The sequence below is a fragment of the Platichthys flesus genome, chromosome 7 (genome assembly GCF_949316205.1).
Source record: "Platichthys flesus chromosome 7, fPlaFle2.1, whole genome shotgun sequence".
Lineage (NCBI taxonomy): Eukaryota > Metazoa > Chordata > Actinopteri > Pleuronectiformes > Pleuronectidae > Platichthys > Platichthys flesus.
Window position 1 is genome coordinate 9,914,911 of NC_084951.1, and position 23,009 is coordinate 9,937,919.

At 42.9% G+C, this 23,009-nt stretch overlaps 1 protein-coding gene and 14 non-coding genes across 15 annotated transcripts in view; 1 reads left to right on the forward strand and 14 right to left on the reverse strand.

The window, feature by feature from the left end:
- The first annotated feature begins 14,269 nt into the window (after positions 1–14,269).
- Positions 14,270–23,009, forward strand: part of sema3h (sema domain, immunoglobulin domain (Ig), short basic domain, secreted, (semaphorin) 3H) — a 225,444-nt gene continuing 216,704 nt past the window's right edge. The window contains exon 1 of the mRNA XM_062392739.1: positions 14,270–14,826. Within this exon, the coding sequence (XP_062248723.1) occupies positions 14,727–14,826 (100 nt within the window). The 5' untranslated portion in view covers positions 14,270–14,726. The remainder of the gene's footprint in view (positions 14,827–23,009) is intronic.
- On the reverse strand, positions 17,290–17,362 carry trnav-aac (transfer RNA valine (anticodon AAC)). The gene has a single exon. It is a non-coding gene; the product is annotated as a tRNA-Val (tRNA).
- trnav-cac (transfer RNA valine (anticodon CAC)) lies at positions 17,732–17,804 on the reverse strand. The gene has a single exon. It is a non-coding gene; the product is annotated as a tRNA-Val (tRNA).
- trnad-guc (transfer RNA aspartic acid (anticodon GUC)) lies at positions 17,880–17,951 on the reverse strand. Its single transcript has one exon. It is a non-coding gene; the product is annotated as a tRNA-Asp (tRNA).
- Positions 18,105–18,177, reverse strand: trnar-ccu (transfer RNA arginine (anticodon CCU)). The gene has a single exon. It is a non-coding gene; the product is annotated as a tRNA-Arg (tRNA).
- Positions 19,115–19,187, reverse strand: trnav-aac (transfer RNA valine (anticodon AAC)). The gene has a single exon. It is a non-coding gene; the product is annotated as a tRNA-Val (tRNA).
- trnav-cac (transfer RNA valine (anticodon CAC)) lies at positions 19,552–19,624 on the reverse strand. Its single transcript has one exon. It is a non-coding gene; the product is annotated as a tRNA-Val (tRNA).
- On the reverse strand, positions 19,700–19,771 carry trnad-guc (transfer RNA aspartic acid (anticodon GUC)). Its single transcript has one exon. It is a non-coding gene; the product is annotated as a tRNA-Asp (tRNA).
- On the reverse strand, positions 20,072–20,143 carry trnad-guc (transfer RNA aspartic acid (anticodon GUC)). Its single transcript has one exon. It is a non-coding gene; the product is annotated as a tRNA-Asp (tRNA).
- On the reverse strand, positions 20,297–20,369 carry trnar-ccu (transfer RNA arginine (anticodon CCU)). The gene has a single exon. It is a non-coding gene; the product is annotated as a tRNA-Arg (tRNA).
- trnav-aac (transfer RNA valine (anticodon AAC)) lies at positions 21,307–21,379 on the reverse strand. Its single transcript has one exon. It is a non-coding gene; the product is annotated as a tRNA-Val (tRNA).
- trnav-cac (transfer RNA valine (anticodon CAC)) lies at positions 21,751–21,823 on the reverse strand. The gene has a single exon. It is a non-coding gene; the product is annotated as a tRNA-Val (tRNA).
- Positions 21,899–21,970, reverse strand: trnad-guc (transfer RNA aspartic acid (anticodon GUC)). Its single transcript has one exon. It is a non-coding gene; the product is annotated as a tRNA-Asp (tRNA).
- Positions 22,271–22,342, reverse strand: trnad-guc (transfer RNA aspartic acid (anticodon GUC)). Its single transcript has one exon. It is a non-coding gene; the product is annotated as a tRNA-Asp (tRNA).
- On the reverse strand, positions 22,496–22,568 carry trnar-ccu (transfer RNA arginine (anticodon CCU)). The gene has a single exon. It is a non-coding gene; the product is annotated as a tRNA-Arg (tRNA).

Below are 23,009 nucleotides of genomic sequence, written 5' to 3' on the forward strand. Positions count from 1 at the left end.
GTTCAATCAATACACATGTGATATGAATGACGGGCAGACCTAATCACAAGGAACACGCGGAGAAAAAAGGTGTAGAGAGCAGGAGCCACATCACTTAAAAATGCAAGCAAAATATAGTCTTAATTAGCTCTCTCTTCATTCATGCACCTGCCCCCTGTCTTTGTTTTGCACATTTCTGTGTTTGCATCTTTCATATCAACTGTGCGAAACCGCCTTTTGTTCATTTTTTTTGTCTGGTTTTAAACAGTATTGTAAAATGTCAATTTCATAAATTTTAAATATTTTCAGTAGGGCAACATCTTCGTCTTCTACATTTAGATCGGTATTCTCAAACCTTGAAAGCTACACCACCAAATCCTAATCCATCAACTCAGTCGCAGGTTATAAGTTCTGCTGAACACTATACAGCCATAAATACAGATAATGATTTATTAGTGCGGCGTCTCGTCTCTTGGGTTTTAAATCTCGCTGGTGCAGAGCTTCAGTTCATCGCAGCAATAAAGGTCCCACAGCAGAGCCTGGTGATAAATTGAGGATCCCACGTACACAGAGCTTCATCTGATCATAAAGCAGAGTGAGTGAGTGCAGCGACACTCTGAACGTCCTCCACACCCACTGATGTTATTACTGACTGCTGCCCTTCTGCTGCACAACAGCAGACTTCTCTTAGTTTCACTTCCACCCAGTGTCTGCTAGTCTTCTTTATTATGGGAAATTTCTCAAATATATCATCTGAAGCAATTCACGTTGCTTTATTAGCTGTGCATTTACTTCTATTGAAAATCCAAGTTGCATTTATATGTACTTAAACAATATAATTCAATTTAAACATTTTTTCCACTGTAGAACCATGTGTGACATGAGATATGGGAACAACTTGAACATCCAGGTGAAATGCTTTTGAGTTGTGTGTTTTCATCTGTATCTATGGTGTTAGCCTGACACTCCCTATGCTAACAGATAATTAGACAGTCATAATCATTTACAACATTTCATTTCCTTTACTGAAATACCAACTATGTGTGTGTGAAATAATTGTATATGGTGTAACCTAGTTTTAATTAACTTTGTATCTTATTTTCGTCCATACATTTATAACGGAATATTGACTGATATGTATTTTAATTGCTGTTAGCTGTTGTGATACAACATGTGGGTAAGATGACACCTGTATGTCTATCAGAAGTCTGAGGGAGAATCTTCTGCTTCAAACGTCAAATAAAATCTTGGGTACAATTCTAGGTGTGAATTTCTCCACCCATTTTTGTGATGTCCACGATGTCCCTTTCAGGTTTATAAGGGACATCTGTTTGACTGTTTCTCTGTATTAGTGAGCCAAAATATTACATTAGTGTTATTGCAATAGTAAAACAAGAAGGAAACACAACACAGTTTCTTTGTCATGTCCTTCCTTTGCAGCTTGTGTAGTTTTGCTTTCAAGGAAAATAAATCATATCTCACTCAAGCCGTGTTAAAATCCTGCAGAGTAGCATTGGTCATCGGGATGAGGAGCAGAAAGTAACGACACTCCACTCAGGGATGTGCACGAGCCTCACGCTGAGGCCCGCGCTGCAGAGAGAGAGCGGAGTGTGTGGGATGCTGAGGTGAGGCAGTTTCACCCTATGTGGGATGATGCTGGATGTTCTGGAGTTATATCAACAAGCTGCAAGTGTGTGTGTGGAGTTTTGGTTGTGTAAGGCAGCACGGAGGAGTAGAACCACAGGAATAAAATGGATGAAAGTGTGAGCAGGAGGGTGCTCACAAGGAGTTTTTTTTAAATATCACATGTAGCACATGTCTAATGCTTAATTATAAGCTTAAAGCTGCAGAGGCTCATATTATTACGACTCTGCTGTGGACCAAAATGGTGGTAAAAGTCTGTTTTGAGCTCACAGCCACTTATTGAACATCATGATCTGTTAGTGCAGCCAGAGCAATAAAGAACCAAGGGCAACTATCATCATTTTGGTGCCACTGTTTGCACGAGACGGCCAAAGAGGATTTAAAAACAACCACACTTCAAGGCATAAACCATGATAGAGGGCTATTTAAGACAAGAGGTGGAAAAACTTACAGAAAAAGAAACGTGCCTGGTTTGCTGCCACTCTGCTAAAGGGAGAAAGAGTTGATTGTGACAGCGGAAAAACTGAGCAGCAATAATCTAAAGGAATTATGTAACACTGAGGGTTGCCGTTCTTTTTCAGAACCACTTACAGCCTGTGTTCCAGGCTTTCCTGCTGTTTATTCATCTCGTGCAAACTATCCAGATCTCAGGTCAAACTGGAGTTCCCATCTTATTACATCAGAGAGGTGCCTGCAGAGACCTTTGGCAGCTTGTATATGGGAGATTTGTGCGTTACGGGAGGAAGAGGAGGTGGTATGAAGAGCTATAGAAAGTGTAAGGAATGGATGGATAGTAGGAGGAGGCCTCGGCTGATGGATTATTAGAGGCGTAGTGGGTGGATGTGAGAGAAAACAAGAAGTCAGCCTGCAGCTTCTGGGACTGAAATGACTTCCTGAGAATGAGACTAGAGTACTTTTTTTTTACACAACTGCTATATTCCCTATCTGCTGCTGGACACCAAACTGCATTCTACTGTACGTTATTAACCCTCAAGTGGATTGCAAATCAAACCTACTGTGTTCCATGGTTTTTCCAGTGGTAGTTGAAAGCTTATTGAAAACAAAATAACATCAAGGTTCTGGTTTATGTATCAAAGAGATCTCATGTTCAACTAGAATGGAATACACACCTCCGTCAGGGCCCAACAGTCTCCTTATGAAACCATCTTTAAATTCACTATGACCAGATTTTCAATTCGATCTGCAACCAATTGCGCACACTCATAACCGGCCCCTCAAACATGACAACATGAAATTGAAAAAAATGTCCCATAACACCCCGAAAAGAACAGATACAAAGGAAACCTTGATCTTCAACAAAACAAAAAATATTTGGTTTCTTGGTAATCTGTCCCGTAGTTCTTGTTTAATTCTGCTAAGAAACAACAAAGAAAGACCTGCTTTGGCGCACTGCCATATATCTTTAACTCCACAACAACCCTGACCTACCTGGCTACGATAAAGTATATTGCTCTGTTCACTTATTCGTTTTACCTGGTCCTATATTTTAGATAGGGCTATTCTGAGAACATTCCCGAAAGACCATATGTCTATGTTTGTGAATTTGTATTATGTCTTGTCAACACTTTGTTATGTATCTGAAAATTGTAAATAAAGTATAAAAAAAAAAAAGAAACAACGAAAAAACGGACGAAAACATATCTTCCTTGTCCGAGGTGACTATGAGCAAATGTACAGCCCGCCTTCTACACCGGTACGTGCCCAGTGGTTTTACCACAAATATGAACATCGGCCAACGATATCGGTGAAAGTCAAAATTATTACCGATAAGCCGATATCAGTAAACGAGGCGAATATCGGCCGCTACCGAAGTTCGGGTGATCACTAGTCATATTATTTGTAAGTAAGCTGCGGGTTAATGTTTTCAGGATTTTTCTTCTTCCCAGTCCTCACTAGTTCATCCTAAATTAAACTGAACTAAATCTATCAAAAATTATAATCAAGGCCTAGAAAGAATAATCCACAAAATGACTATAGCAGATCTTACATGCAAAGTGAAAAAAAAAGTTTGATAAAATGGTTGCCCCAATAAGAGCCGTTCACATGTTTAGGCCTCTCTGATCTCAAGTGTCAGCTTTCTTATGTTTCATCATTAAACACGGATCTCATCTGTCACCACCCGGTTTGCAAAGGTCGCTGTTTTTTCTAAGCGATTGGTGCATTGTACTAGCCTGGATGCCAGACGAATTTAGCCCCGCCCACAACATTTGAGGTCGGGAAGTTCGGTCTGGAGTCGCTCCGTTTGGGAGAAATTATGCCCGACCGGACAAACAGATTGTCAGGGTGGGCTTTATACGATGATGGAGAGATGATCAACGGTAACGTAATCAACCACGTCATCAAAGTGCCCTTGGGTTGAATTCTTTTTCAACAAACATGCCTGCCGCTGGAGAGCTCAGATGTGTAGATGCTGCCATTGAGTCTGTTTTAGAAGACATCGACAGCGCATTCATTTTGAAAGAGGAACACAGAACGTTGAGGCGACTCCAAAGCGCCGCACCGCGCTAATCCCTATTGGTCCGGCGCTTGGCTGTTCACACCGGACACTGAAGTGACGCTGCACCGCCGGGCAGCGCTAATAATATCACCCGTTGATCCGGTAGATTAAAAGCACATACTTACTTGTTGCTCCAACATTAAGCAACAGCGTCCCAACATTGTCTTTCTTGGTGTTGTCTTTATACAACATGATCCGAGGATCATACAACTCACTCCACTTCTCCACTTCAATTATTAATTTAATGTCATCCATGTTGAAGAACTTCTCCGCTGTTTGCTCCATTAAATGTCGGGTGTCGGAGGTAAATTACGTATTCTCCACTCAAGCCTATGTGGCGAATACGTAGCCCCCCCTCTCTCTCTTTGTATCTGTATCACTGCTTGTGTGGCTGTAGTGGATGGGCAGAGGGGGACATTTAATAATGTCATTGGTCAAATTAAAACTCCAGGACAACAGAAGGGGACTTCAAAGTATGGGATGCATATTTGATTATTTATATCATATAAAATATGTCATCAATATAGTTTAAGATCGTTTTTCAGTGTGTTTCCTGGTGCGATACGCTCACGTCAAGCGCAAAAAATAGACTCGACGCCGAAACGATCGCTGCACGGCGCGAGGCAGCCTTGACGCAGCGCGGTGCTTCAGCCTCCAGTGTGACCCGCACAAAGGTTTAACATGGGAGTGGATGGGAGCCAGCTGTTATTTAAAGCCTGAAACATGCTTCTGCGTTTTCACGGGCCCGTAAGCGCAAGAGCCCTTCCGGGTCCCTTACGTGCTTATGTATCCCTCCTTACGTGCTGACGGGTGTCAACCCCCTTTTCTAAAATTTACGGCAAAGCTTCGCAAGCTCACTCAGCCCGCAAGGCTGTGATTGGTCTGCTCTACATCCCTTCTGGAGCTGCATTTCCGGTTTCATGCCCCATAATACCGGCAGAAATCACGGAAGATTTAGAAGAACGAATATGGACAAAATAGAAGAGCACTTGGCAGAAGATATCCGATAGTATGATCACTTGTATAACCTGTCACTGACTGGCGGATTTGTCCTCCAGAAAAAGGCTGAGCCGCAGTGGCTATGTAAATAAACAATCGACGAAGAAGAAAGAAGGCGTCTCTAAGGTCGTCTTCGACAAAAAGCATTACTCCGCCTAGTGTTCTGGCGCGGAATGGCTTTGTAAGACACGCAACGGTTGGGGAAGCATGAATGAAAACGAGTCTTGCGCCACAGCGGCGTGAAAAGACGCAGACGCAGTCGCAGAAGCATGTTTCAGGCTTAAAGGCCAAATTATACTCGTGTTGCACGGACGCACGCATGCACACAAGACACGCAACACGCCCCTTTCGAGCCCTCTGGCGGCTTGCGTGTGTCCGCCAATTTTTCTAACTATACGACAAAACGACGCGAGCCTCACGCAGCCCGCAAGGCTTGTGATTGGTCGGGTTACTACATCCCGTCCGGAGTCTAGTTTCCGGTTTCATGTCCCACAATACGCGGAAATCACGGAAGATTTAGAAGAACGAATATGGACCAAATAGAAGAGCACTTGGTAGAAGAGATCCGAAAGTATGACCACTTGTATAACCCGTCACTGACTGGCCGATTTGTCCGCCAGAAATAGGCTATGAGGAGCCGGAGTGGCGATGTAAATAAACATTCGACGAAGAAGAAGACGTCTCTTCTTTGTGTGTTTTGTTTTCGAAAAAAAAAGTTACTCCGCCTAGTGTTCTGGCGGTGAATTGCGTTGCAACACGCGCAACACGTTTAGGAAGCATAAACCAAAACGGATCCGTCGATGCAGCTGCGTGGCCTTCCGCGGTTGCAGTCGCAGGACTATAATTAGGCCTTAAGGCTTGGCGCTGCGCTTCAGCGTCGCTTAACATACGTCACATACTACGTTGCTCTGATTGGTTGTAGGTCTATCCAATTGAGCGAAGAGGAATTTTATTTCCTGGTTCGGTTGAAACACGCCCCATAATCACAGCCCAATGGAGTGGTGTCAGACTCACATTGTGAGTCTGACAACGTCAGGCTAGCATTGTACTTGAATATCTGTGCACTGCCTTAAAGGGATAGTTCACCCAAAAATGAAAATGCACTCATTATTTACTCACCACTATGCCGATGGAGGGGTGGGTGATTTGTTTGAGTCCACAAATCACTTCAGATTTAGTGGTCAAAGCGTTGCACCTAAATTCAATATGATTAAAGTAAACTGGCAGTATCTGCACTTACTGCAGCAGTAACCAGAAAAAGGATCACAGTTGACATTTAGGCTCAAAACAAGGTGTTAATGATGCTGTTTGAGTCGATTTTTTAATGTCGGTGCTTACGGCTCTTGAAAGACACCAAAGGAGTAGCATCGAGGCATTCAAGATTTTTTTTTCAGCCTTTCTATTTACATCTGAAGAAATACTACAAATGTATTGGATTTGGCTTCTACTAGGGTTGCCAACTCTCTGAAAAATAAATAAGGGACACCTCATTGGTAGGGCTGGCCGACCCGATTGCCTTCACCCTTCCTGGCGTGTAAAACAAATTTTTGTCAGTGAAACGATTTTTTAACTATTTGATCCTGAATTGATTTAGATGCATATTTTTGAGTGACATGAACACACACATCCAGCAATTCACTTTAATAATAAACAAAATTAACTGAATAAAGTATGAATCCTTCTTAAACAGAAACCTGTCTTGTTTAACTTAAAACTGTACTTTACTTTACTGACCATTTTATAAATCTCCCAGTAATACGGGACAAAGTGCGTCCCTTTTCAGCTCAATACAGTACGGGTGCTTTTGTTTCTAAATACGGGACGATTCCGTTTTTCAAGGGACGGTTGGCAACCCTAGCTTCTACACTCTTTACCGCTGAAACTCCAAAAGGGTTTTATGGACTCAAACCCTTCACCCACCCCTCCATCGGCACAGGGGTGAGAAGATAATGAATGGATTTTCATTTTTGGGTGAACTATCCCTTTGACACGTCAGATAACTGCTGTTGGCTATGTTGCTACCCTGATAAGTGGACATCCAAATGTTATGAAAATAAAATAATTTCCTCAGCCAACTCATCACTGGGCTCTGGGTGAGAGGATCAACTGGTTGAAACTACACAGTGGCTCAATTCGGTCTTTCATTTCATTACAGCCGTAGTCCCAGTAGGGATTATGTATTAGTTGGTTGAAAAGCTACTTCTGGGCTCACAGTGACGTTGATTGGTGAGTTACTGAGGGAAACCACACAGAAACCAGAGAGTGGAAAAGGGAAGGAAGGAAGTTCGTCACTGGCGGCTCCACCCTGACTGGTGGCCCGCACCATGTAAGAGTCAGAGGCGCGTCTGGTGCAACACTTGTGGAGGAATGAGCTGGAGGGAGGCAGCAGCGAGTGAGAGGCCTGGAGACGGGCCCTCTCTTTGACTCCCTCAGTCTCTCTGACTCTCTCCTGCTCCTTCGACTGCCGGAGAGGAACAGCATCCAGCTCAGCGCCACCGCCACCTTTATATACCGCTCTATTTTTAGCCCCTCACAAGCCCAACTATTTTTAACCAATATGAGCTCACGGCCCACCCGACCTGTCCAATGGGATGTCAGCCACTAGCAGAGAGCCATCCAATGGGAGACAGGCAAAGGGGTGAAGGGGCGGGATGTACAGGCGCATGAAAAAGGGGCAGGAAGCGAGGACGAGCAGAGAGGACCTCTCACTCTGATGTTTTTGAAGTACCACAAACTACAGAAAGTTTATCTCATAGAGGTTTTAATTCTTTCAACATTTTTGAATTAAGATCTTCAGTCTAAGTTAAGATACATTAATTTGTTATGGCTCCTAAATAGGAAGCACTTGCACCTTTGAATGTATATAGTCTAAGTTTAGTATTGTATTGTTATAGCGCTTTCTACCTTGCTTTTATTTAAATGTATCTATTGCACTGCTGAGCTGACCAGTCTCTTGTTGTCTAACCCCTTGTTGACAAATAAAAACTTGAACTTTGAAACACTTGTTTAATTCAGTTATCATAAAACCACTGTAATTTTGTAAGCGTTCAACAACTAAATCTGTATGCCTTTAAAGGCTGATGTAGATAATATGTTTGGCCTGAATTTATTTGGCATTGCAATGTGCTTTACGATCTCACCAAGGCTACATTTAGATAATGCTGAAGGGAGACTGGCCGCCTCTTTTAAGGATGAGGCAAAGGTTTAGCCCATGGAGTGTAATTAAAGATTGATGACATTTCCTCCCACTATCCAAAATCAAAGCTAAAATATCTCTACTTAAGCGTTTGGAGCAGTGAAGTCTGCGCAATAGCGGACAGGGGATGAAGCATCGACAGCGAGGTCTCATGCATTCATGCGCTGGACCAATCATAGGTCAGACTCACTTGTCATCCCAGTCTGTTTTTATATCATAGAATAACTTAGAAAAAAACAAACTTACCAGAAACAAAAACCACCAAACCCCAGTGTGATAAATCAGATGATAGTAGCCCAAAGGGTATTTGACATGCACTTTTTGTTTTAGTTTTGTCCATGTCCCATCTACTAGCATGGAGGAGGCAGGGTTTATAAGCAATACGGTAACCAGGCACCAGATGACGATCAACATACGTTTGCTTCACTTTTGAGTAGGTGTCACTTCATCAATATTTCTATACACTTTATTGGTCAGCCTATACTTACCTTCAGGGTACATTCAATGCAGAATTCCCCACCATTATTTTAGACGTGAGTCACTTCCTGTAGAAAAGTATTTTCTCACTAGTTATGGTCTGACTGTGGAAATAGTCCTGTTAAGGCCATACTCTGTGGGCTGCCACCATCAAAGCAGGGCTACTACATGTATAATCCCATATGTTACAGAGAAGCACATAGCTGACCAAGTAATTACGTATAATTGGACGTTTGTTGGATAAAAACAACAACTGAGGAAAGCAGTGTATATGCATTATAGTAATCCCGAGCTAGCAAACACATGCCTGATCCTGTACACCATTAAATTATCAGGTATATATCTTTAAGCGCAGGTATATGGTGAAAGACCAAAACTAATGGGTATAAAAGTGGGTAACTGCCTGTGTAGACTCTAGAGTTATTTGAGCTGGGAGTGCATGATGATTGTATCGATTCCCATTGCAGATGATAACCAGATCTTAGTGGATTTTTTCGGACCAGGGGAATCGGGATTTACAATCCACGGCAGTTTGTCATATAGTACCTTGTAGTGCTTGCATGTGTGATAAGACTGGGAAACTAGTTGAACATTAAACGTCAAAGATTGACTGAAAAACCCTGAATCCACACATTCGTCCCACTGTCGCTCCTTCGTGAGGTGGCTCTGATGCATTCTAACCACTGTGTTCTTCATCTGTCCATTAGACGATCTCCGGTGATGCCTTTTGACTGGTCTTACTGCTCGGTCCCTGTCTGGGGTGTATTTTTTTGTTATGACTTGAGGGCCATGACAAGGATTGCCCCAAGATCGTGACTCACACAAACACCCACCCGATCTGTTGTTTCCCAAAGTTGTATTTATAGCCTGCCTGCACCGAAACGAACTGAAACGCCCAGAGACCCACGTTATCTGTGTTTCTTGTTTCTCTGGTGGAACAAGAGTTTATCTTCATGACACATTTACTCTCACAACAAAAGGAAACAAAACCTGCTGGTTTGTGTCTATAATAAAAACATACCGATTATTTACCCCCTGCATCTCACGGGGGAAGCTCACCAACAGTGTGCATGCCTCATTTTACAGTAGATCCACTGCCACTCGGCACCGGGCGCGCTCCCGAGCAGCCGCGCCCCCACACGAAAGGTTCCAACACATCACAACGTGGGCGCGCAGGACGGTCAACCCACTCCCTCCACCACACTGCTAGAATTTAAATTCAAACCGTCCTCTGGGAATCTGATTGGTCAGTTTTAGAAAAATGAAAATTACACTCAAATCAAGTCACATCGAAGGCTCGGATTCTATTTGACTGCTTTATTTATTTTGGTAATACAGCAAAAAGCAATTTGCTGATTACAATGTTAATTGAAATAATTGTACAAATGTATGTCCTAGGAATATTATAAATGCATTTAACTTTAATTACTTTCTATACATTTATATTTATAAAATGGCCTTGAAGGACTTTCTATATGTAATCTACAGTATGTCCGTCTTTTCCCCAGTAAATTGAAATTACCACAACCGTACACTGACCCCTAGCGGCGTAAGTATGTTATTACAACAAACCCATTGAATTCACCCACATTGATTTTTGAACGGTGTCTTGATTTGTTGTTTGAGGATACATGTTTCTTTTTTCTGCTTTAAGTAAAAACAGGCCAAATCCACGCTGTCTAATTTGTGTAGGAACCAAGTCTCATTAGTTTACCACAGTCTCGCGGTATTTCAGTGAATCAGGCAAACAGCGGGATAAACGTGAGATGGCAGCACAGTCTCAGAGAAGAGAGAAGCGCATCGCCGAAGTCCTGCCGAAAGTTTCTTTAGTCCAGTACCAAAGATACACGATGGTAAGATTCTCTTGGTCTTTTCTTTCCTCCTTTTGATAATGGATTTAGGATAAAGGATTTAGTATTTCCCCGTATGTCTCCCTCACTCAGCACCTGTGACACAGTATATACACCGTATGAATCAGTAAAGCCTCACATAAGCAGCCCTGTACATAGCTGACAGCTTCACAGAGCATCCATCCCTATCATGCCTGTTTCCTGAGTTTTTAAAGGAGTTTTCTGTCTATTTGCAGTGAACTTAATGTGGCAAATAGCGATTTGTCAAACAGAATAAACGATATAGAACAATGATACAACTTCAACTGTTACTTTACATTACTTCAAGAGTAAACAAGTAGCTCCATCATGGCCTATTTAAACTCCTAAGTGTGACGTTTTAAGCGTTTTTAAAGGTGAGGAGGAGCAGGTGTTCATGCCAACAACCAACCCCACTGGTGCTTTTTAATTTCCTTAGTTTTTATTGAAAACTACAGGAACCGTGTAGAATCCCAGTAACAGCTGTCCCTCTCTTGCTCCACACATCCAGACAGACGCTGATTATCAAACACACAGTGAATTAGTGCCACATTAGGCTTCATATCAGCTTGAAAAGAAAAGAGGGCACAACCTCATGAGACTTAACAATAAGAACAAAAAGATGAACCAGACCAGTGCTCATTAAATTAGGCATCCTCCTCACTCAGCTCATGAAACACAGGGAATGTGCGTGTGTTAATGGGTGTGTGTTCACTTGATGGAGAATGGCAGCGGCGGGATCTGAGAGCAGTAATGATCTCAGCAGCCACAGTGCACACTCTATTTAACTAATTGACATGGCTCGTGAAAAGAGAAATCAGAGGCTTTTTGTTGCAGCTTGCTGGGAGGTCATTAGTTGTAATTAACGAGCCGACTCATCAGGCACATTTGGCCTCAAGCTTGTGATTTTCCTGTCTTAATGACCCCAGAGTTTACGAGGTCCCTACTAAAGTCAAGATGGAAGGGATATTTTTCAGTTTCTGAAACTCACAACAAGGTGCTCGATCTATGTGTGATGCCTCTGTATCCTCCATTTTCTCTTCTCCTCAGAGATGGGATGTCCATAGACCCAACCTCCAGCAAGAACCTACGTCTGAGGTAAAGACTTTGAAAATGCTTGAGAACCATTTTTGTTTGGCTCTGACTGACGAGTTGTCAGTGGGGTCTGAAAACGTCTAAGATTGAATCGTCTGATTTTAGGTCTTAAAAAACCTTAACTATGGCAATATATTAAATACCAAGTCTTAAAGACTTTAAGCGAGGTCTAAATTATGTTTAATGCAATGCCTTCCATCATAAGTCCCTTGAAATAATGTATGTTGTGAGTTGGCTAAATACATATAACATTTAATTGGATAATGCTTTGAAATTATATTTTTTCAAAGAAATATTTTGGCATTATTCATAGTTTGTAGTGTCTTGTGTTTATTCTAGTTCTTTCTAAGGATTCAGCTATTAAATCACTGTAATTAAAACTACTAACAAGACCAACATGAACTAATAACCAACAGTCTGCTGATACTGCGCTGATCATAATTCACTACACTCAGCTTCTCTGCAGCTTGTATGCTATCGTGGCATTTGAAGAGTTATTCTCATCTTAGTTACAACACATTATCCTCAATTATGGAGAAGTTAAAGTTATTCTGGGTCTGTTCTGTCTGTCACAGTCATACTTGACATACATCTTAAAACTTTAAAGTGAAATTGTTTAAACCTGCAGAAACCCTGGACAGATCAAATGACTAGTCACTAACAACCATGTGATTATAAAACATGCATCATGAGTCAGCAAACAGTGACTCATCAACTCACATGTTCAAATGATGACTGTAGTGTTATTGCAAAAATCCAATACATCACAGTTTTTTGCAGTTTCAACCTTTGCACTTCTCGGTCAGTTTTTCCTAATCACATCTCCTATTTTGAACAGGAAACATAAAATAACTTTATTTTGAAGAACTTCTGTTCTTAGACTTAACATTGTCTGAACCTTTCAATCCTTGTTGAATAATGGCAGGGCAGGCTCAGTACATTTCCACGGAGCAGTCTGCATTAAATTAAGTTGTTTTTAACTGTCTCATAGCCAACTGATAAAACACACATGTGAGCTCTAGTATTAATATGAAATATTTACATTTGCAGCTTTAAATGCACACGTTTTGCTTGGTGTTATGTGGTAAATTCCTGCAATGGATTTGATGTATTTCGTGTCACTAGATTGTATAAAATCAGTACATGACCTGACCTTGATGTGTAGAAGGTGAACAAGGTCCCGTTGCAACCTGCACTGCCTGGTTAAAGATGATCCTAGAGGATCCAAGTTTGTCTTAAAGAGAGACGCTCTAGTAGTAAGAGATAAGTATTAAAGATGATACTACTACTTAAAATGATTACTTACATAATCGTTTAATGTAAACGTTTCAGGTCATTCAAGCAGGACATCGTAACATCGCAGGTTACAGTACATCTAATAATGTAATTAAACCCCTGGGTTGTATTAAAAAAAAAAGCACTATTTGTACAATAACAAACAAATGTGGAGAATAATTTATTTACGAATGAGAAATCCTTGGAGGGATCATATACTTGTTCATTTGCACACAACCTAAATTCATTATTTATCCCGGAGAATGAATAAATTGTCCCCACTAGCCTGTGATTGAACTTGAGCTGGTGAAAAATTGAGCCGGCGCTGCTGTGCCCCAGTGAGCCGGCATCTAATGAAAACAACAGAGCACTGGAGAAGGCACAGCTTTAATGATTGCATTTGGGTTAGGAGTGGAAATGGAGAGAATAATGAGAGGGAGGAAGGAGACTTAAGACGTTTGTTTTGGAGTTGTTTGTGAGATCCTTCTTTTACTCCTGATCTTAATTTACTTCATGGCTTAGCCCCGGACTATATCTCTATATACCAACATGCACACGGTGTTGATGTAGGGACGTAGTGGCTTCGCTTATGGCCAGTCTGTGGTAAGTGTTTGTGGTTGGGCACCTGAGCTCCGATCTACCTGAAAACATGTATTTTCAACTGGACAATACAGCTTATACTTATACATGTGTAATGTGTATGAATGTAAACACAAACTGTAGTTTTTCTTTGATTGTTATTTGTCTCTCTCTCTCTCGTTAATTAATTCTTCCTGATCAGGTTTTTTTTCCTGCTCACTTAGTTTGTTTCATTGTGTGTGAGTCTTTTGTTAAAGTGTTATAAATTATAAAGATAGAAAGGAAGTCGCGGAAAGAAAAAGAGAGTGAGGCGACAGGCTAAAGGAAAGAGTGAAAAAAGAGTTTGAGTGAGTAAAATGGAAACAAAGATGAAAGCTCATTTGTCTCTTTCATTTCCACTTTAACTAGGTTTTTTCTCGGAGGAGTGAATAGACGTGCATGCGTTCTGTGTTTGTTTGTGTGCGCACGGTGGCCACAATGATCTGAGATCTCGCTCCCTCCGCCTCCCAGAGAAAGAGAGAGAGAGAGAGAGAGAGAGAGAGAGAGAGAGAGAGAGAGCGAGAGAGAGAGAGAGTGAGAGAGAGCAGTCACATGTAGAGAGGAGCTGGGACGAGAGACAGAACAGAAGAGAGCTGTCAAGCTGTGAGGAGGCAGCGGAGAGACGACTTAGTTTTTTCTTGGAATACATTTCCCCCTCCATCTCTGAAGCCCACACACACACGCACACCTTCAAAAAATATAAACTGGCAAACTTGTGTGTGTGAGTGCTGCTGTTACCTTCCTAGAAGGAGTGGTGAATTATTTGAAGGATCTGGACTTACTCAAGCCTGACACACTTGGACTGTGAGAGTGTTTGGATCCAGCATCTTTGTAACTTGGACTCTAGTTAGATTCAAATTGTGTTTTTAAGAGTGCAACTCTTTGGACTGAGTGTGCATTTATGTGAATATCTGTGTAGATGCAACTTTTGATTCACCACTGCCCCGGATGCAACACTGAGATTTTGACGGGAACTGCCTGTGCACTCGTTGGTAGCCTGAATTTGTAGGATTGGGCTCACACTCGGACTGTTTGTTTTTGCTTGTGAGGAGAAAGGATGTTTTTGCCTGTAGCGGCGGTTCTGCTCGCCCACCTCGGGTCCACCTTAACGGAGGCATGGAGAGCATCTCAGCCAAGACTGCAGTTCACACACTCCGGTAAGAGGCAACATTTATTTTAACATTTTATCTTCTTCGGTTTTTGGTATTCAAGCCTTCTTTGCTCTCAATGTCTAAAACATCTGCTGCTCTTCTCACTCACACACAAACGTATGCACGTGCAACCACAAACACATACAGACACACACCCACACACAGAGGTGACGGGAATCACACATTGCTTCTCATTTTTCACTTTCTTTCTTACCTCTCCTGTTAATGCCCATATACTGTTGTTCATTATTTGGTGAACAAAATACCTTTCTCTTCTCTGCACCTCCACTTGCCTCCCCCACTTCTCCCCACAGCTCTCTTAAACATCATCACAGTCTTGCCTTTAGCCCTGGGCTGCCGGGATTTCTGGAGTTCTGGTGTGAGATGGTTTAATTAGAGTTGTTTTGACTCTGTAACACAGTTGTAAAATTAGTTGAGGTTTGGTTGTGTGTTACTTAAGACGCTCTAAAGGTTGCTCAGACAGTTTAGCCAGATTATAGTATGTCAATTAATTCCTATAGAAATAAAGCTAAAGGTCAGTGCACATGAAATGTCGTTAATAAGATTGTATTGCACAGGGAAACAGTGCAGCCAAATACAGAAAGGACAGTTGGTTGAAGTCTAACCATTTAATCAAATGGCTTGTGTTAGTCAAGGTTTACTAACCTAACTTAGGCAGTAATTTTAGCATTACCTACTTCTTTCTCTTTCAAATAAGCGAACCTGGGGTTGAAACAAGATCCTCGTAATATATATGAATTCAATTCACAACTTCCCTGGCAGATCTTAATCGGCTGAAATCCACGATAAAAGTAGCAATGTTTCTGCACAGCAGCTGCAAAGCTTTTAATTACAATTAAGCTTTTCACCCAAAGGCAGCTTCCATGTCACAAAAGTACTTCTGGACAACACAAATGCCCCCTCAGGTTTTGAAATAAGGTGTCTATGTCTATTAGAGCAATTTGAGTCGACGGGTCCTCCTAAAGGGTGCAGTGGCCTAACACAAGTTCTAATGGTTGTTGGCATTAGGTTTAACCTTGTGGGAGCAGAAATTGGCTGGAGTTTGCCTCACTGTAGAAGATTAGAACATGATGTTGTGTGACTGACACTGTATTGACACACTCTGAGTTGTCCACAAGCAGTCTGCTCCTCCAAATAGGGTAGAACTTCGTCCCATGATAGACGTTTTGTTGTCAAGGTACAACAAACACAACATTCAAAAAGTAATGGGAAAGAAGATATCTGCAAATATTTGATTCAAACAAGATTTGAGATTCAGTCTTTTGCCTTTTTTAGCTTTATTTACGGTGAATCTCCTCTGAAGTTAAAGTGTTTTATGAGGCATCCAGACCTTTAGTTACGACAAGATAAACTCAAGTCCCTTTATCACGTGTCCCAGAGGCACAATAGAGTAAGAAACCAACTGATTACATGTGCTTACATAAGCTGAAACACAAAGGGTCTGTGAAGTAGATGTGATGAGGCTGGATTCGACCAATCATGACCTAGAATTTACAGAGTGAGGGAGATGATAATCCTTGTTAGATTGTCCCAGGTGGAAATTTAGCTCTAATCAAATGTGAATGTGAAAATGTGCAGAGCTACTTGAGTAGCTATGCGTATGGGTTTTTCTGTTTTTGAGCCTGTATTTATGTGTGGTTGCACGTTTGTGATTGTACGTATGAAGCGGATGAAAGTGTATTGTGTGTGTTATTGTTTGTTTTGACATCATGTTGAGGGCATAAGCATACATGTTCGCACATACATGATCCCTGTTCACCTCATTCTTTTTTTTCTGTGTTGTGCTGAGGCGACTCCTCATTTCTTTGAACCACAGTTTTTGTGTGTGTGTGTGTATTTCTATGGGGCCTGTATGCTCATCTTTGGAAAGAGAACCAAACATGTGTGATGAATATTGAGTTTATGCTGAACTCCTAGCCATCATTATTTCTGTGTGTGTGCTGGCATGTGTGTCCTCTTTCTCACTCCCTGGGGGAGATTCGTGTTGTTTCCAATAAAAATAATTAATAATAATTAATAGTAAAAATGGCTGAGACTGACATTTAAGTGAATTATTTCAGCCAATTTTGATAAAGGTGCGAATATATAAAGCTGTACTGCAGAAAAACATCTAATTGATTTGACTGGAGCATTGAAACAGTGAAATAGTGATGAAAAATGTCGGACCATCAACCTCTGGGTTATGGGCCCAGCATGCTTCCGCTGCGCCACTCGGCTCTTAATCCCCCCCTTATTTATCAACTGAAGGAGGTGCTATGTTAAACAGCTGTAGTCCCACTTTGTGAAAGATTTCAGACAATCACATCCTGGTAAAACATTGCTAGCAGAGGATAGTTTGGATATATTGACCTCTGGGTTATGGGCCCAGCTTGTTCCGCTGTCCCAATCTGCTGTTAATCACCCCAGATGGGACTTGAAACCTCTGATGAGCTCCAGGAGAAAAACATCTGTTTCCGCCCGGTCTCGAACCGGGGACCTTTCGCGTGTTAGGCGAACGTGATAACCACTACACTACGGAAACTGATTGTGCCTTTGGAAGACAGACAGCGGACTGGCTGGTCTAAGCTGAACAATACTTGGTTAGCTCCAGCTTAGGAGCTAGGCTACATGCTACATGCTACATGCTACTTGCTGTTGGCTGGTCTTCATGAGGGCGAACTGCACTAATTCGGGCTCATAGTGGCCTTAATCACGAGCTAATATGACTAAGCTACATGTGATAGCAGCTTTATGATGTTTTATAAATGTACTGACACAGGCTCGTTCAACCACTATAACTAAGATCACCTTTTTTTTGCCTGTTAACGGATGACATATGTTACAAGCTAGCAGCCTTAGTGACGAGCTAACGGTGACGTCACTTGTAAAGCAAGTGAAAACAAAGAATAAGTGTTTCCGCCCGGTTTCGAACCGGGGACCTTTCGCGTGTGAGGCGAACGTGATAACCACTACACTACGGAAACTGAGTCGACAATGGTAGGTCGTGATCGGATGGTGTTACATTAGTTAATATTGATTAAATAGGTTAAAGAATTATACTCCCCGTCGGGGAATCGAACCCCGGTCTTCCGCGTGACAGGCGGAGATACTGTCCACTATACTAACGAGGAGAGGTGAGAGGTGCCATGTGACCACGGCCACCCAATCATAAAACTGCCTCAACCACATCCTGGCAAAATAATTGTTAGCAGAGGATAGTTTCGATCTATCGACCTCTGGGTTATGGGCCCAGCACGCTTCCGCTGCGCCACTCTGCTCTCAACCACCCCAGATGGGACTTGAACCCACAATCCCTGGCTTAGGAGGCCAGTGCCTTATCCATTAGGCCACTGGGGCCCGATCGAAGGTGTTTTTCCACCTAATTTCTCTTGAAAACATGGCGCTATAGAGTGATATGTGCATAGGCAACTTGGTCTGCTTGTGTTTCTTGTAGACATTTTGCCTCTCATCCAAAAGGCTTGTTCACCTCTAACTGGAGGCTTTCAGGTATTTAACCTCTTAAGGTCTTTGTGTTGACAGTCGTTGGGTTAAACCGATAGGTCATTAACACCTCCACCAGCTCGTGGGTCATTGGGGTCCCCTGAGTTGAGGTCCGAACGCTATGGTTAGCTACTAGTCATAGACCCAACTTGATATTGTGTGAATCATTATAGAGTCACAGGACTTTGGGTGTGGTTGGGAATTGACTTGTCTGGGCAAAGATTTAGGACTGAAGTGTAGGTGGCTGAACCCACAGAGGTTAAATAACAGAAAGCTCCCTTAATCAGTTAGAAAGAAAATAACCATTTTGGATTGGAAATGAACAACTTTAAGAAACACAAGCAGGACAGTGCCTATCTACCAACTCAAGGAGGTACTGTATTAAACAGCTGTAGTCTCTCTTTGTGAAATATTTAGTGACAATCACATCCTGGCAAAGAAATTGTTAGCAGAGGACAGTTTCGATCTATCGACCTCTGGGTTATGGGCCCAGCACGCTTCCGCTGCGCCACTCTGCTCTTAATCACACCAGATGGGACTTGAACCCATATCCCTGGTTTAAGAGAACAGTCCCTTATTTATCAACTGAAGGAGGTGCTGTGTTAAACAGCTGTAGTCCCTCTTTGTGAAAGATTTTCAGACAATCACATCCTGGTAAAACATTGCTAGCAGAGGATAGTTTGGATATATTGACCTCTGGGTTATGGGCCCAGCTTATTCTGCTGTCCCAATCTGCTGTTAATCACCCCAGATGGGACTTGAAACCTCTGATGAGCTCCAGGAGAAAAACATCTGTTTCCGCCCGGTCTCGAACCGGGGACCTTTCGCGTGTTAGGCGAACGTGATAACCACTACACTACGGAAACTGATTGTGCCTTTGGAAGACAGACAGCGGACTGGCTGGTCTAAGCTGAACAATACTTGGTTAGCTCCAGCTTAGGAGCTAGGCTACATGCTACATGCTACTTGCTGTTGGCTGGTCTTCATGAGGGCGAACTGCACTAATTCGGGCTCATAGTGGCCTTAATCACGAGCTAATATGACTAAGCTACATGTGATAGCAGCTTTATGATGTTTTATAAATGTACTGACACAGGCTCGTTCAACCACTATAACTAAGATCACCTTTTTTTTTTGCCTGTTAACGGATGACATGTGTTACAAGCTAGCAGCCTTAGTGACGAGCTAACGGTGACGTCACTTGTAAAGCAAGTGAAAACAAAGAATAAGTGTTTCCGCCCGGTTTCGAACCGGGGACCTTTCGCGTGTGAGGCGAACGTGATAACCACTACACTACGGAAACTGAGTCGACAATGGTAGGTCGTGATCGGATGGTGTTACATTAGTTAATATTGATTAAATAGGTTAAAGAATTATACTCCCCGTCGGGGAATCGAACCCCGGTCTTCCGCGTGACAGGCGGAGATACTGTCCACTATACTAACGAGGAGAGGTGAGAGGTCCCACGTGACCACGCCCAACCAATAACAAAACTGCCTCAATCGCATCCTGGCAAAATAATTGTTAGCAGTGGAAATTATCTCTGGGTTATGGGCCCAGCGCGCATCCGCTGCGCCACTCTGCTTTTAATCCACCTGTATGGGACTTGAACCCATACAGGCTGAAGCTTTCAGGTATTTAACCTCTTTAGGCCTTTTTTAATTGACAGTGGTTAGGTTAAACAGATAGGTCGTTGAAACCTCCACCAGCTCGTGGGTCATTGGCTGTTAATATTGATTAAAGACTTATACTCCCCGTCGGGGAATCGAACCCCGGTCTTCCGCGTGACAGGCGGAGATACTGTCCACTATACTAACGAGGAGAGGTGAGAGGTGCCATGTGACCACGGCCACCCAATCATAAAACTGCCTCAACCACATCCTGGCAAAATAATTGTTAGCAGAGGATAGTTTCGATCTATCGACCTCTGGGTTATGGGCCCAGCACGCTTCCGCTGCGCCACTCTGCTCTCAACCACCCCAGATGGGACTTGAACCCACAATCCCTGGCTTAGGAGGCCAGTGCCTTATCCATTAGGCCACTGGGGCCCGATTGAAGGTGTTTTTCCACCTAATTTCTCTTGAAAACATGGCGCTATAGAGTGATATGTGCATAGGCAACTTGGTCTGCTTGTGTTTCTTGTAGACATTTTGCCTCTCATCCAAAAGGCTTGTTCACCTCTAACTGGAGGCTTTCAGGTATTTAACCTCTTAAGGTCTTTGTGTTGACAGTCGTTGGGTTAAACCGATAGGTCATTAACACCTCCACCAGCTCGTGGGTCATTGGGGTCCCCTGAGTTGAGGTCCGAACGCTATGGTTAGCTACTAGTCATAGACCCAACTTGATATTGTGTGAATCATTATAGAGTCACAGGACTTTGGGTGTGGTTGGGAATTGACTTGTCTGGGAAAAGATTTAGGACTGAAGTGTAGGTGGCTGAACCCACAGAGGTTAAATAACAGAAAGCTCCCTTAATCAGTTAGAAAGAAAAAAACCATTTTGGATTGGAAATGAACAACTTTAAGAAACACAAGCAGGACAGTGCCTATCTACCAACTCAAGGAGGTACTGTATTAAACAGCTGTAGTCTCTCTTTGTGAAATATTTAGTGACAATCACATCCTGGCAAAGAAATTGTTAGCAGAGGATAGTTTCGATCTATCGACCTCTGGGTTATGGGCCCAGCACGCTTCCGCTGCGCCACTCTGCTCTTAATCACACCAGATGGGACTTGAACCCATATCCCTGGTTTAAGAGAACAGTCCCTTATTTATCAACTGAAGGAGGTGCTGTGTTAAACAGCTGTAGTCCCTCTTTGTGAAAGATTTTCAGACAATCACATCCTGGTAAAACATTGCTAGCAGAGGATAGTTTGGATATATTGACCTCTGGGTTATGGGCCCAGCTTCTTCCGCTGTCCCAATCTGCTGTTAATCACCCCAGATGGGACTTGAAACCTCTGATGAGCTCCAGGAGAAAAACATCTGTTTCCGCCCGGTCTCGAACCGGGGACCTTTCGCGTGTTAGGCGAACGTGATAACCACTACACTACGGAAACTGATTGTGCCTTTGGAAGACAGACAGCGGACTGGCTGGTCTAAGCTGAACAATACTTGGTTAGCTCCAGCTTAGGAGCTAGGCTACATGCTACATGCTACATGCTACTTGCTGTTGGCTGGTCTTCATGAGGGCGAACTGCACTAATTCGGGCTCATAGTGGCCTTAATCACGAGCTAATATGACTAAGCTACATGTGATAGCAGCTTTATGATGTTTTATAAATGTACTGACACAGGCTCGTTCAACCACTATAACTAAGATCACCTTTTTTTTTTGCCTGTTAACGGATGACATGTGTTACAAGCTAGCAGCCTTAGTGACGAGCTAACGGTGACGTCACTTGTAAAGCAAGTGAAAACAAAGAATAAGTGTTTCCGCCCGGTTTCGAACCGGGGACCTTTCGCGTGTGAGGCGAACGTGATAACCACTACACTACGGAAACTGAGTCGACAATGGTAGGTCGTGATCGGATGGTGTTACATTAGTTAATATTGATTAAATAGGTTAAAGAATTATACTCCCCGTCGGGGAATCGAACCCCGGTCTTCCGCGTGACAGGCGGAGATACTGTCCACTATACTAACGAGGAGAGGTGAGAGGTCCCACGTGACCACGCCCAACCAATAACAAAACTGCCTCAATCGCATCCTGGCAAAATAATTGTTAGCAGTGGAAATTATCTCTGGGTTATGGGCCCAGCGCGCATCCGCTGCGCCACTCTGCTTTTAATCCACCTGTATGGGACTTGAACCCATACAGGCTGAAGCTTTCAGGTATTTAACCTCTTTAGGCCTTTTTTAATTGACAGTGGTTAGGTTAAACAGATAGGTCGTTGAAACCTCCACCAGCTCGTGGGTCATTGGGTGTTAATATTGATTAAAGACTTATACTCCCCGTCGGGGAATCGAACCCCGGTCTTCCGCGTGACAGGCGGAGATACTGTCCACTATACTAACGAGGAGAGGTGAGAGGTGCCATGTGACCACGGCCACCCAATCATAAAACTGCCTCAACCACATCCTGGCAAAATAATTGTTAGCAGAGGATAGTTTCGATCTATCGACCTCTGGGTTATGGGCCCAGCACGCTTCCGCTGCGCCACTCTGCTCTCAACCACCCCAGATGGGACTTGAACCCACAATCCCTGGCTTAGGAGGCCAGTGCCTTATCCATTAGGCCACTGGGGCCCGATCGAAGGTGTTTTTCCACCTAATTTCTCTTGAAAACATGGCGCTATAGAGTGATATGTGCATAGGCAACTTGGTCTGCTTGTGTTTCTTGTAGACATTTTGCCTCTCATCCAAAAGGCTTGTTCACCTCTAACTGGAGGCTTTCAGGTATTTAACCTCTTAAGGTCTTTGTGTTGACAGTCGTTGGGTTAAACCGATAGGTCATTAACACCTCCACCAGCTCGTGGGTCATTGGGGTCCCCTGAGTTGAGGTCCGAACGCTATGGTTAGCTACTAGTCATAGACCCAACTTGATATTGTGTGAATCATTATAGAGTCACAGGACTTTGGGTGTGGTTGGGAATTGACTTGTCTGGGCAAAGATTTAGGACTGAAGTGTAGGTGGCTGAACCCACAGAGGTTAAATAACAGAAAGCTCCCTTAATCAGTTAGAAAGAA